Genomic DNA, 13266 nt, shown 5'->3' on the forward strand with positions numbered 1-13266 from the left:
TTTCCAGGGAGGACCTGGGCCCTTTTTTCTCCCCATCTGCCCCTGGGCCTCTCTCAGGTTCCATTCCTCACCCTCCTGTTTGGCTTCTTCAAGCACTGCTTCCCCTACCTGGCTAATTCAGCATGGGCCCAAGAGATGGGGCAAGTGAGGGAGACTGGTAGTGCCTGGAAGATGACTGAGCTCTTTTCCCTGCTCCAGGCTGCTGATCTCTGCCAGCCATCAGTTCCAGGCCTCTCCAACAGCTCTGCACCAAAAAAGGGCCCTCTTCTGCCCTTCCCCATAGGCATCTGGCGGCCACAAATTCATTCCTGGACTACCTTTACCTCCTAGACATGGCATTAAAACCCTAATGGATGGTACCAGTTTTCTCTCCCAGTTTTTAATTACTCAGTGAGACTGGTTTTCCTTTATCTCTATAAGGAGTAGATCTGAGACTTAGATTTGATAGGAAAAGGGTGCCCCATGGTTTGAAAATGGGGTTGCCAACTGCCCTTGGCTGAAGGCAGATAGAGAAATTGAAGAATGCATCTCAGAAGTGTTTATTAGCATTCTAATAAAGATAAATGAGGGATCTGAAAGGCAGTCTTCCAGAAGCATTAGCAATTTGTCCCCTGGATGAATCAATTGCTCTTCCTACAAAGCACTTAAGCCTCCCTTTTCAGAGTCTGGGTTTAAAAAGGGAGCCACACTGGACACATATGACTCTGTCCCCAGCACTTGGCAAGGGGCTTAGCATGTAGCTGCTGAGTAAAGTCATTCCCCATCTGTGGCTTGCCGGGGGCGCATAGATGAGTGTTTGTGAAAAGCTACAGGTGTTCTCTCCAGAACAAGGCACCATCGCAAAGACAGGCGCACCGTCTGAAGGGCACCTTAGGACTTGCAGGCTCTTTGAAATCCATCCATGGTCCTCTATGGGTCCTCCTCCTGGGCCAGAGTTTATGTCTGTCAAGCGCCCCTGCATGTGCACTCTGCCCAGCACCCGTCAAACGCCTGTTTCTGTCTTGCTTGAATACTAGGTGGTGGTGCAGATTGGGTTGGGAAGGCCCAGGTATGGAGCCATGTCTCATCTTCTGCTGCCTAACTTGACTGCCAGGAGCCCAACAAATGCTGACTTTTTCTTTTTTTCAGTAGTTGGGAAGATGTGACAAAACAGGACTTATATTCTTTATGGCAAAGATGGGCTGAGCTGAGTGTCTGCAGCCTGCTTTAGGCAGGGCACAGCTATGCAGTCTGTTATTGTCCCTCGTCACTCCCATCAATGCTGGCACCAATCTCACTTCTGTTTATTGCCTCATCTGATCGTCTGTTTTCTTATAGTAAAGTAAAAAAAAATTTGCCCCTGAAGATAAAGACGTATTGTATATCTTGGAACACAAGCTCCTTCTTTCTACATGTGCATACATATATACATTTACACATACACACATGAATATATATATATAATTATTATATATTTATTCCCCCCCTCTAGGATGTCTGCAAGGCATGTGAATTTGTAACCATCACCCACCTCACAGGGTTGCTGTGAGGATCTGGTGGACTGATGCGTGCAAAGCCCTGAGCACAGTGCCCAGTACACAGCAAGCGCTGAATACTTCTGGCCAGCCCTAGGAGTGTTTCCTTGGAACCAGAGGGCTCTTCTGGAAGCTTCTGGAAGATGAATGCCATTCATCTTCCGGAAGATGAATGGCATCTTCCCACACCTGCTCGGAACAGGCATTGGTTGGGACTTCGCGCCCTCTGGTGGCTGCTCTCGCTACTCACACTTAGCCTCTTCCTTGGTGGGGGGACACTTTGAGGCCTCATTCCTGCCCCCTCCCCTTCCTTTCACATGGAGGAAAGTTCTAGAATGGGGTGGGAGGAAACTTTCCACTTATTCTGCATTTCCTTTACCCCCTTCCTGACCTTAGGTCTGGGCACAGGAGGAGGCGCTTGGAGGTGGAGGCTGGAGCTCCTGGGGGTCCTGGCTGCATGACTCTCGGGAGGGTGGTGCCTTCGTCCCCACTCAACCCCCATCGCACCAGCCCATTCTCTTCTCAGAGCGTCCCTGGGCCACAGGTTCCCAAGGCCACTTCCAGACTGGGCCTGCGAGTGGGGCGGCCCCGGCAGCGTATACACAGAAGTTATTATGAGGTAATTTTATTTCTTTCCATTTTAGGTAAAAATAGTAAATACAAGATAATCTTAATAAAGGTAAAAATACATCATTTGGATTTTGTTGTTGTTTTCTAAACAGTGCTACCTACAGTACAGTTTTCGATTTAGGATTTTTAAACTCTCTTTTTTTTATATAAACAAATAGAACTATTTTGCTATTAGGCTGTGTTCTCATCTGGCACTTAAGAATAGATCACAGGTCACCTCCCGGTTCTGTTTGGATGTGTTGGGGAGTGGCAGGGAGGGAGTGAGAAGGAGTTTGTGGGTTGAGGTGTTTGTCTTCCCAGGACACAGCCAGAGCTGCAGTCCCACCTGCAGTGGGAGGGCACAGGTGTGCACCCAAGATGGCCTTTTCCTGCTCTGGCCACAGGGATGGGTTTCACTGTGGCTGGACCAAAGGTCTCACACTCGTCAGGGAACTGTTCCTCCCCTCCTCCCGTGATAGCTTTTCTTACCCAACCGCCTAGATTCACAGCAGTTCTGGGTCTAGGCAGGCCAGCGGGCTGGAGATGTCAGTCATGCTGCAAGAGACTGAGCCAGGAGATCCCCTTCATGTCCTAGAGGAGTGGGCTGGGGACCCCTCCCCACCAGGGATGGGGGCCAGGGCATCCACCCTGGCCTTGGAATGCTGGTAGAAGTCACAGACGCCGATGTGGGCTGCTAAATGTCTTTGCCCTTGTTCACCCTCAGGTGGTCTTTGTTTAAGTTCTTTCCAAACTTCTCGCTGAGTTGTTGAATCAGGTCTGCCAGCTCACCGGTAGCTTGAGACTTTTCCTCAAGAAGCTCGTAGCGCAGGCTGGAGATGTCTTGCTTGATTTCCTTCAGCTCGCCTGCGAGGACAGAGGAGATTTTGCTGAGTCTGAGCAGGTGGAAGCTGGGGGCTTGTCCTATGCGGATGTGGGCATGTGCATCCTTCCAGCGGAATGTCGGGTCCCGGGCCAGCCCACCAGGGTTGAAGGTGAGGCAAAGGGGGCTCTATTTGAACCCAGAACCACCCAACTCCTCCACCGCTGAAGGACTCATCGACCCATAGAAAGCCCTTCTCCTCCCGTTCCAGGAAAACCTTTCCCTTAGGGATTTGAAGGAGGAGTCAAGATCAGGGCTGTGAATTGTGTCTAGCACCTGTTTCATAAAATACTTGTTAAAAAGTTTGTTTCGGAGTCTTTAAAGGCAGATTTCAAGACTCTGGACAACAACTCCATTAACTGGAGCATTGATTTTGAAGATGCTATGTTTTGTTCTGCCGTAGTTATTTGTAGAGAAGAGAAACTCCCAGGACCCTGGAGAGAATGGCTTGGCACAGCAGATGCAGCCATGGTGGCCATGGAGCTGGCCAGCCTCCTGGGAGTGAGCTGGCCACCTGAGCAGGGTCCACTCAGCCCACACCAGCAGCAGCACCACCTCGCTGACAGGAGCTGCGACAATGCCCGCCGCCTCCTCCTTCCATAATGAGGGACCACCTAGCAGGGACCTTCACTTTTATTTCCACAGCGAACCTTGTGGTTAGAAGTCCAATGGGTCTAGGCTGTGGGAATCTTCTATTAACCACAAACAGGTGTCAGAAGGATCTTTCCTAATACTGTAGATACTGCACTTGGCTTGTGTGGGAGTCCACTGTCTGTGGAAACATTGCTCATCTATTTTTCAGGTATGGTCTACATACATAAAAGGTAGAGATCTTAAAGGTACAGTTTGAACCATTTTGACAAATGGATATACCCCCTATTTTTATCAGGTGCTTCACTGAGCCCCCGTTTCATGGTGTAAGTTAGATGGCATGACACCTGAGCACCCCCACCTTTTATGATCAGTGATGTTCACATGAATCAGTTACATACTGCTTGAGGCTGGCTGGCATGACACTTGGCCATCGTTTGTTTGAGACCTATGAGTAGGTAGGTGGGCTGTTGTCAACCCCTAAACCATGTCAGCTCAGGGGCAGTTCAGTCATGGCTGACTTCAAGCTGCATGCTGGGTGCCCCAGGATGAAGCAGAGGGTCACCCAATGACCAGGCTCTTTCTGTAGTTCCCTGTGGCCCAAGCGAGGAGAACAGAAACTTCACTCGTGGATGAGGCTGTTTCTAGGTAGCAAATACTTATCATAGGTATCTCATTAATTACCTGGTATAAAGTAATTTGCTTTTCATCTAAGAGTAACTGCTTAAAATTGACTGGAAAATAACCCAAACAGTGAAAATAAGATGGCCGGTAAGCCTCATTGTGCATCAGAGACCCCTGGTGCAGTTTTCCAAAAGCAGATCCCAGGCCCCACTCCAGAGATGCTGATTCATTAGTCTGGGTGGGGTCTGGGGTCTGTAGTTTTAACAGCTAGTTCTGAGGTGGGGAACACTTTGAGAAACACGGCTGGCAGTTAGATGCTGAGAACCTCGAACTGAGACTGGACAGGGCCAGTTAGAAGCACGTGGCAGACCCTAAAGGCAGTGTGCATCTGCTCAGTGGACGCGCACCACGGAATGAAGTACAGCACTGGAATTCTCAACCATCCTGCACTCAAGAGGCATAAGGTTGGCTCAAGGCCACCACTGCTGTGGGAGGCAGAGGAATGTCCCCCACTCCCAAGATGTCGCTGTCCTAATCCCTGGTGTTCTGCCTGTGGGTAAGTCATGTTCCCTCTCAAAGGGGAACTAAGGTGGCAAATAGAATTCAGGTTGCTGATCAGCTGCCCTTAACAGAAGGAGATTATTCTGGATTATCTTGGTGGAACCAATTCAATCACGTGAGTCCTTAAAAGTGGAGGAGGGGCCAGGGCTCAGTAGCTCACGCCTGTAATCCCAACACTTTGGGAGGCCGAGGCGGGCGGATCACGAGGTCAAGAGTTTGAGACCAGCCTGACCAACATGGTAAAATCCTATCTCTACTAAAAAAAAAAAAAAAAAAAAATTAGCTGGACGTGGAGGCATGCACCTGTGATCCCAGCTAATCAGGAGGCTGAGGCAGGAGAATCGCTTGAACCCGGGAGGCGGAGGTTGCAGTGAGCAGAGATTGTGCCATTGCACTCCAGCCTGGGTGACAGAGCAAGACTCCATCTCAAAGAAAAAAAAAAGGTGGAGGAGGAAGGTAGAGGAGTGGGGTCAGAGATGGGACAACGGAAGATGAGGCAGGGCAAATGAAGCATGAGAGTGCCTGATGCCTGCTGCCAGCTCTGAGGTGGTGGGGCTGTATGCATAGACCAAGTGCTGGAGCTCACGGCAGCCCAGCTGGAGCTCAGGCCAGCAAGGAAATGGGGACAGGCCTGCAGCCCCGTGGAAATGCACTCTGCTGACACCTGAATGACCAAGGAGACTGAGCCTCCCTGGAGCCTCCGGAAAGGAGCACACTGCCCTGACAACACCGTGGCCGTAGGCCGGTGAGACCCGCAGAACCCGTGTTATTTTAAATCACCACGCAGGTGGAAATCCAGTCACTTACCTTCATTGACTTCGTCATTTTCTCTGTCCACCTGGGCTTTCAGGACATATCTTTTTATGAGCCGTTTCATGATTTTCTGAAATGTCAAGCAAGGAAGGGATCAGACAGGGTGGGCCTAGTGCAGAGGCAGCCTGCGTGGTGTAGCAGGACCCCTCCCTCACTTGAAGAGCCTCAGCAACCACGGCGACCCTCCCATGCCTGGCGCCTCACTCTGGAGGGGTACCCTGCACAGTGCGGGTACCTGGTCAGTCTCTGTTTAGCCTCCCCTGCAGGACACAATGTCCACCTGAACCTGGGATACTTCTCTGTGGCAGGAAACTGAGCCAAGCAGAGAGGGAGAGACAAAGAGAAAGGGTGGAGTGGGGAGTGGCGGAAATCCTGGATCCACGTCTCTGCTCCAGGGGCCTTGGCCTGGCTCTGCCCTACTCAGTCATGTCATCTTTCCTGGACCTCAGTTCTATTTCAAGGATGGAGGGCTGGGGAAGACTTAGCAGGCCTGCCTGGGTGGAGCTGCCTCCCTCGGAGGTCACAGTGAGCAGTGTGCGCTTCATGAGAGGAGATCCGCTGGGTACAGAAGTTAGGACCAGGCTTGGAGGATAAGTCCACTGTACCTTGGAAAATTCCTACCAGAAGCAGAAGCAGACACAGCTGGGCCTCTGGGGTTTTACAGAGATACCACTTCCCACAGGCCTGACACTGTGCTGCCGGAGTCACACTGGAGAAGGATTTGGCCCTCAAGTTCCGTTCATTATGCAAATACCGAATTTGTTAAGCAGGCGAGGCATGAATAAACACTTAAGACACACCAAGAATAGAGCCAAGTGTAGGAAAGACTGCAGGAGGTGAACTTTGGATTTTGCCAGCTAGTTGGTCCAGGGTTCCTGCGAAATCACAGGATTTAAAAATACTCGGGTAGCCGAGACTTCTGAATCTTCCAAGAGATGAGCACTGTGGAAGAGAGGAAGGGATTTCCCTGCTCCTTGGTCCTCCCTTCCTGTGGCCTTCTCACCTGCTCACACCTGGGGACCAAGAGGACAGAGGCAGCATTTTCCAGTTTGAAGAGACCTGTAGGGACCTGATTCTGTTCCTAGCTTTGCTACATAGGCTGTGGAAAAGCATCTTGCAAATAAAAAGTAAGTGAACTGGATGCAAAGAGCTGGAGGATTTACTCGTTATCATCAATTATGGTTCTTTCCATCCCTTTAACCGTGAAGAGCTTGTCACAGAGATGCTTCCTGGCCTGTGATTCCAAGACTTCACCTGAACCCAAAAGGCTCTCTAGGATAACACTGGGTTTAGCTCATTCAGGCCAGCGCTGCCCCTCCTCAGCCCTTGGGCTCATGGGCCAACTGGCTCTGTGGTTTGAGTCGTGATCTAATTTCAGGCTGAAGAATTGACCGTTGCTGCTTCCTGCTGATCCTTCTCAGAGAAGCCTGGGTCTTATCCTACTAGTGGTTAAACTGCAGTGCTGAATTTCTCATGGATATAGTCTAGTCAATAAAGTAAGTTATCTAAGTTATAAAAACATACCCCTTTCAAGCTAGGTGCGGTGGCTCATGCCTGTAATCCCAGCACTTTGGGAGGCCGAGGTGGGCAGATCACCTGAGGTCAGGAGTTCAAGACCAGCCTGGCCAACATGGTGAAACCCTGTCTCTACTAAAAATACAAAAGTTAGTTGGGCATGGTGGTGGGCACCTGTAATCCCAGCAACTCATGAGGCTGAGGCAGGGAGAATTGCTTGAACCTGGGAGGCAGAGGAGGTTGCAGTGAGCTGAGATCATGCCACTGCACTCCAGCCTGGACAACAGAGCGAGACTCCATCTCAAAAAAAATATATATATATATATATATATTTCAGATATATATAAAATATATATCTCAAAAAATATTTTTTGAGATTATATAAAATATATATACAAAATATATATATATATACACACACACACACACACACACATATCCCTTTCCATGAGACTCAATAATGCTGCTTTCACTTTGAGTTGGAAAAACAAAACAAGACAAAAACTTTGTCCCAAACTAGTTCTCATGAAAAAAAAAAAAAAAACAACATAACAAAACAGACACCTAGGTATCTGTCATTCTTACTGAATAAGAAATTCAGAAGTGTTCTTCCACGGCAAGCTTTCAGGCTGACACAAAATTATAGGGACCTAGTTAAAGTTGGTTGCCTTTTCAAGGCAAACCTCAGGAATTGAGGGTTCTTCAGTTTCTGGATCCATCAATTAAAGAGGTTTACTGTTTCTCATGTAAAATAATAAGCCAGAGATTGGTAGTCAAATGACGTTGAGGAAAATCCTTTCATAGGTTCAGCCAGAATTGCAGCCCTTCCTGTTTGGTGTGCACCTTTTGTATTTAAGAACATTCCATGGCGTATATTTACTAGTAATAGAAAATGTGCCCCTCAAACCCTATTTGGCTGGGATAGGTGAGATCCTGCTTGTAGTCTCCCTCAATGCAGAGGAGCCCCTCAGGAGGAAGGGTGAAAGGATGAAGATGCAAAGAAGCAAATGCATTGAGTGCTTCCATAGACCAGGATTGTGTCAGCCTCTCACAAAAGTCATCTTACTGACTCCTCCAAGAAACTCAGTGAGATGGGAGTTGTCATCTCCATTTACAGATGAGGACACTGAGGCTCAGACACTGATGTAACTTCTCCAAGGTCACACAGCTGGAAAGTGGCAGATCTGAGATTTAACCAGCATGGAAACCATGGCTGGGGCTTCATCTGGGCATCAAAATAAAGGCTCAAGATGGTTTAGGAAAAGAGATGTGGGAAACTGGCCCCTATTAGTCAAAGAGGGTTTGGGCCATGTCTGGGTACTGAGTCTTTTTATGCAGGGGGAAGCCTCACTAGATTTCAGAGGCTGGGTGACATCATACAGTGGTCATCCCTTGAAGAAGGGGGTCTCTGCTCTGGCACTGGCAGGAATGCTCATGACCCACTCTTGAGCACTGGCATGCTCAACCTGAGCCAGGGTTTCTGTTGACCTAGGGCTCAGAGGGTAGAAAAGCAAAGGTTTACTTTGAAGCTGTCAGTGTGCATTAGGATTATAAAGGCTTCCTGTGGAAGCAGAACCAGATGAGCACTGCAGACGTGCCGGGAAACTTTAGCCTTCCTCCTCACCTCCAGGGCACTTCCCAGAGTGACAGGGACCTTCAGGGAGAGCAGTGTGACTGCCTGCCAGTTCTTAAAGACTTCATGTCCTGCCTGGCATGGTGGCTCATGCCTATAATCCTAGCACTTTGGAATGCTGAGGCAGGTGGATCACTTGAGGCCAGGAGTTGGAGACCGGCCTGGGTAACATGGCGAAACCCCATCTCTGCTAAAAATACAAAATTTAGCCAGGCGTGTTGATGCACACCTGTAGTCCCAGCTACTTGGGAGGCTGAGGCAGGAGAATTGCTTTAACCTTGGAGGCAGAAGTTGCAGTGAGCCAAGATGGTGCCATTGCACTGCCGCCTGGGTGACAGAGTGACACTCTGTCTCATAAACCAAAAAAACTTCATGTCCTCATAGAGACCTAACTTCCCTTCTGTTATGTGCATGCTGCACAACTTGATACCTTCAAAAGCCAGTTTTGCCACCAGAAAGCCTGAAATGGTTGGAGAAATGGCCAAAAGTTCTATTTAACATGGATGGCACAGAGGATATTGTTGCAGGAAGTGAGGGACCCTGAAAGGAGGTACCAGCTGGAGCTGCGGCAGAGGAACATAAATTGTGAAGATTTCATGGATGGTTATCACTTCCCTAATAATACTTTCATAATTTCTTACACCTGTCTTTATTTTAATCTCTTAATCCTGTTATCTTTGTAAGCTGAGGATGTACATCACTTCAGGACCACTGTGATGATTGCGTTAACTGTACAAATTGATTGTAAAACATGTGTGTTTGAACAATATGAAATCAGTGCACCTTCAAAAAGAACAGAATAACAGCAATTTTCAGGGAACAAGGGAAGACAACTATAAGGTCTGACTTCCTGTGGGGTTGGGCACAATAGAGCCATATTTTTCTTCTTGCTGAGAGCCTATAAACGGACATGCAAGTAGGGAAGATATCGCTGAATTCTTTTCCTAGCAAGGAATATTAATAATTAAGACCCTGGGAAAGTAATGCATTCCTGGGGGGAGGTCTACAAATAGCCACTCTGGAAGTGTCTGTCTTATGTGGTTGAGATAAGGACTGAAATACGCCCTGGTTTCCTGCAGTATTCTCAGGCTTATTAGGGTGGGGAAGAAACTCCACCCTGGTAAATTTGAGGTCAGACCAGTTCTCTGCTTTTGAACCCTGTTTTCTGTTGTTTAAGATGTTTATCAAGACAATACATGCAAAGCTGAACATAGACCCTTATCAGGAGTTTTTGATTTTGCCCTTTGCCTTGTGATCTTTGCTTTGCCCTTTGCCTTGTGATCTTTATTGGCCTCAGAAGCACGTGATCTTTATTCTCCTTTTTGCCCTTTGAAGCATGTGATCTTGTGACCTACTCCCTGTTCTTGCACCCCCTCCCCTTTTGAAATCCTCAATAAAAACCTGCTGGTTTTGTGGCGCAGGTGGGCATCACAGTCCTACCGATATGTGATGTCACCCCTGGAGGTCCAGCTGTAAAATTCCTCTCTTTGTACTCTTTCTCTTTGTTTCTCAGCCGGCCGATGCTTATGGAAAATAGAAAGAACCTACGTTGAAATACTGGGGGCTGGTTCCCTTGATAGGATATCTATTTCTATTTGATTTCATTAAAATGGAAAAACTGCAATTACATTTGCCCCAACCTAATAGAAAAGATGGACGTAGAAAGCTTCCCTTCTTTCACTATGTGGGGGAAATGTGTGTGTATCTGTGTGTGTGTGTGTGTGTGTGTGTGTATGTTTTGTGATGAGTATGAGATACCTCCTTGCTATCTTCCATAGAATTCTTTCACTTCATGGAGATAATAAGCTTTCTCCAAGTTACTATGTCCCTGGTAGTGTCTACTCTCCCTGCCCTGCCCCATGCATTAGAAAGTACTGGAGATAAGTATATTTAGTGCTATCACTCAGGAAAAGAATACTCAGGAGGATGAAGATGAGATGCACAATGGATAACAGCAGTTGTCAAGCAGAGCCCTACGTCTGGAGAGGAAGGCACACAGTTCCCACAGCCCAGACCCAGCCCAGACTACAAGGGGCCAGATGGCCTCTGGCTGCTGGTGGTGAAGGGGAATACAGGACATCTTTCTATGAGAGAGACAACTCTCCCTGCACAGCCAGGGAAGATGAGGACACAGATAAGGAAGCAAGGGAGAGAACACATACTGTATGTTGATGATGGCCAATGAGGTAGGATCCAGAGGGAAGCAATGTGGTCACCTAGGAAAACAGAAATTGAGGAACATTTGGAAGAGAGTGGACAAAATGGATCACAGGACAAGTCATTCATTAAACTGAGGTTTATCAGACACAAGAATAGAAGAAATAGGCACTGGCAAGTTGTCCATCCTCTTTGCTTTGATCTCTTCAGTAAAGGCCATTTAGAAGATGGAAAAGAGAACTCCCCACTGGCTTTTGGGGAGCAGATTGCAGCATAAAGATTGGCGTGTATGTGAAAGATGGATGTGCCTGGATTCTATTATTTGGGATATCACTTGTTTAGTTTCACCATAAAGAAATATACCTCTCAGAGTGAGTATGTGGGTCTGTATACTTCCTGCCCCAACAAACTGACAAGCTGGATCTTGGAACAGATCACAGGGAGCTTGGGGAGGAGGCATACTTTGGCCATCTCACCAGTATCATGGTTTTGCTCCATTGTTGGGTCTCAGGTCTGCAGAGCCCAGACTGGAAAACACATTACAAAAAATGGTTTTGTGAAAAATAACAATCCAGACACCCTGGAGTCTAAGGAAACAACACAGAAAGCCTCTGAAGTCTGAAGGAGCTGTCTTCCCTTACAACAAAGACCTCACAAAAGCAGAAGCATTGACAAACAGCAGAATAAACACCTGAAACGCTAACAGTCGAGAAATTGAATGAAGAGACAAAAAAGTAGCAAGCTTAGTAACTAAATGTGTGTGAATGATGGTGCTTTTATCTTCTTGGGAACACTAAGTGATTTCTCAGAGCCACAACATGTGAGAGGCTGATGGAATATGTGCTCAGTGACAGCAGCTCTGCCTAGGGCCTGGATTGTAAGAAACAGGGGGTGAATTGGGCTGCTAATGTTCTCTGCACATTTGGAAGCTGCTGTGGGAGGAAAGCAATGCTACTTGGAAGACCACTGGTGGGCCCAAGGAAAGAGAGGAGCCGTATTCAGATCCCCACTCAAATTGTCCTTGCTGCTGGTGATAGCAAAAGTGCCCCAGTGCCTTCTCCTGCTCTTTGCCTCTTCACTGTGTGCTTGGAAGGCTCAGATAGGTCTCTTCCTGGTGACTGTCAAACACAGGCAAGACAGGTTCTGAGGAGGGTGCTGGTGCAACACTATGAAGATAAATAATAGGCCAGTATCCAGGCAGCATGATGTGGTGAGAGAGGGGGGCCCTCTGAGTCAGAGAGATCTCAGTTCAGTCACTTCTGTGGCCTTGGCCACTGAGCCTCAATTCCCTCATCTGTTACATGAGGTTGAAGACAGTGCCCATCTCCAAGGAATATGGGCGACTACACCTGAGCTAGTGTCCAGCCTGCATCCAGGTGTCTTTTAGTGACATCTCAGGGTTTACTCCTATTGTGAGCAGATGATGACTCAGGACGATGCCATGCAGCCTAGCAGGGTGGAGCCAAGAGCCGATGTGCAAAGACTATGCTCCCTCAGTCCCTTTCCTCTGATGCCTACTGGCTGGCTTTTTGTTTCTTCTTTTCTGTGACAACTATTTGAGTAAGTCGCCTCAGGCTTTTTCTGTGGAGTCACAAATTACAAAATGAGCAAAGCTTTTCGAGGTCATCAGTTGCCTGAAGCTGTAGACGACCAATCTCTGTAATCACAGCAGGAAGTTCCTGGGGAGATTCAAGGCAGTATGGACTCAACCAGCGAGGATGGAAGACAGAGAGGGGACTGCTCTGAGACTGCTTTTGAAAATGGTCTCCTACCAGGCACGGTGGCTCACGCCTGTAATCCCAGCACTTTGGGAGGCCGAGGCAGGTGGATCACCTGAGGTCGGGAGCTCGAGACCAGCCTGACCAACATGGTGAATCCCCATCTCTACTAAAAATACAAAATTATCCAGGCATGATGGTGCATGCCTGTAATCCCAGCTACTCGGGAGGCTGAGGCAAGAGAATCACTTGAACCTGGGAGGTGGAGGTTGTGGCAAGCCGAGATTGTGCCATTGCACTCCAGCCTGGGCAACAAGAGTGAAACTCTGTCTAAAATAAATAAATAAAGTAAATAAGTACGTAAATAAATAAATAAAAGGAAATGGTCTCCTTCAGAAAGGATTCATTCTGGGATGGGACATTCACACAGAATTGATCTTCCTGTATCTCAGGAGCGGATTCTGCTCAAAACCTAGGAGAGATTTGGCCCTAACCCATTGGGTATCTATCTTTTCTGTGACACAGATAATCTACACTTCTCTCTGAAAAGCTGAGAAATAAAAATCCTTCCACTGACCAAAGGCTTTGTTTTGTAAAATAGCTCAAAGCAGATCAAACCAGTCAGTCCCAATTCTGTGCGCGATTAAACAC

The 13266-nt window shown here is 47.8% G+C and overlaps 1 protein-coding gene across 1 annotated transcript in view; it reads right to left on the reverse strand.

Annotated features, from left to right (window-relative positions):
* Positions 1-2129: 2129 nt before the first annotated feature.
* The window catches only part of TRPC7 (transient receptor potential cation channel subfamily C member 7), a 151263-nt gene continuing 140126 nt past the window's right edge, over positions 2130-13266 (reverse strand). The window contains exons 13-14 of the mRNA XM_028849743.2: positions 5587-5662; positions 2130-2987 (exon numbers count right to left, since the gene is read on the reverse strand). Of these exons, the coding sequence (XP_028705576.2) occupies positions 2818-2987; positions 5587-5662 (246 nt within the window). The 3' untranslated portion in view covers positions 2130-2817. The remainder of the gene's footprint in view (positions 2988-5586; positions 5663-13266) is intronic.

This window comes from Macaca mulatta, chromosome 6 (genome assembly GCF_049350105.2).
Source record: "Macaca mulatta isolate MMU2019108-1 chromosome 6, T2T-MMU8v2.0, whole genome shotgun sequence".
Classification (NCBI taxonomy): domain Eukaryota; kingdom Metazoa; phylum Chordata; class Mammalia; order Primates; family Cercopithecidae; genus Macaca; species Macaca mulatta.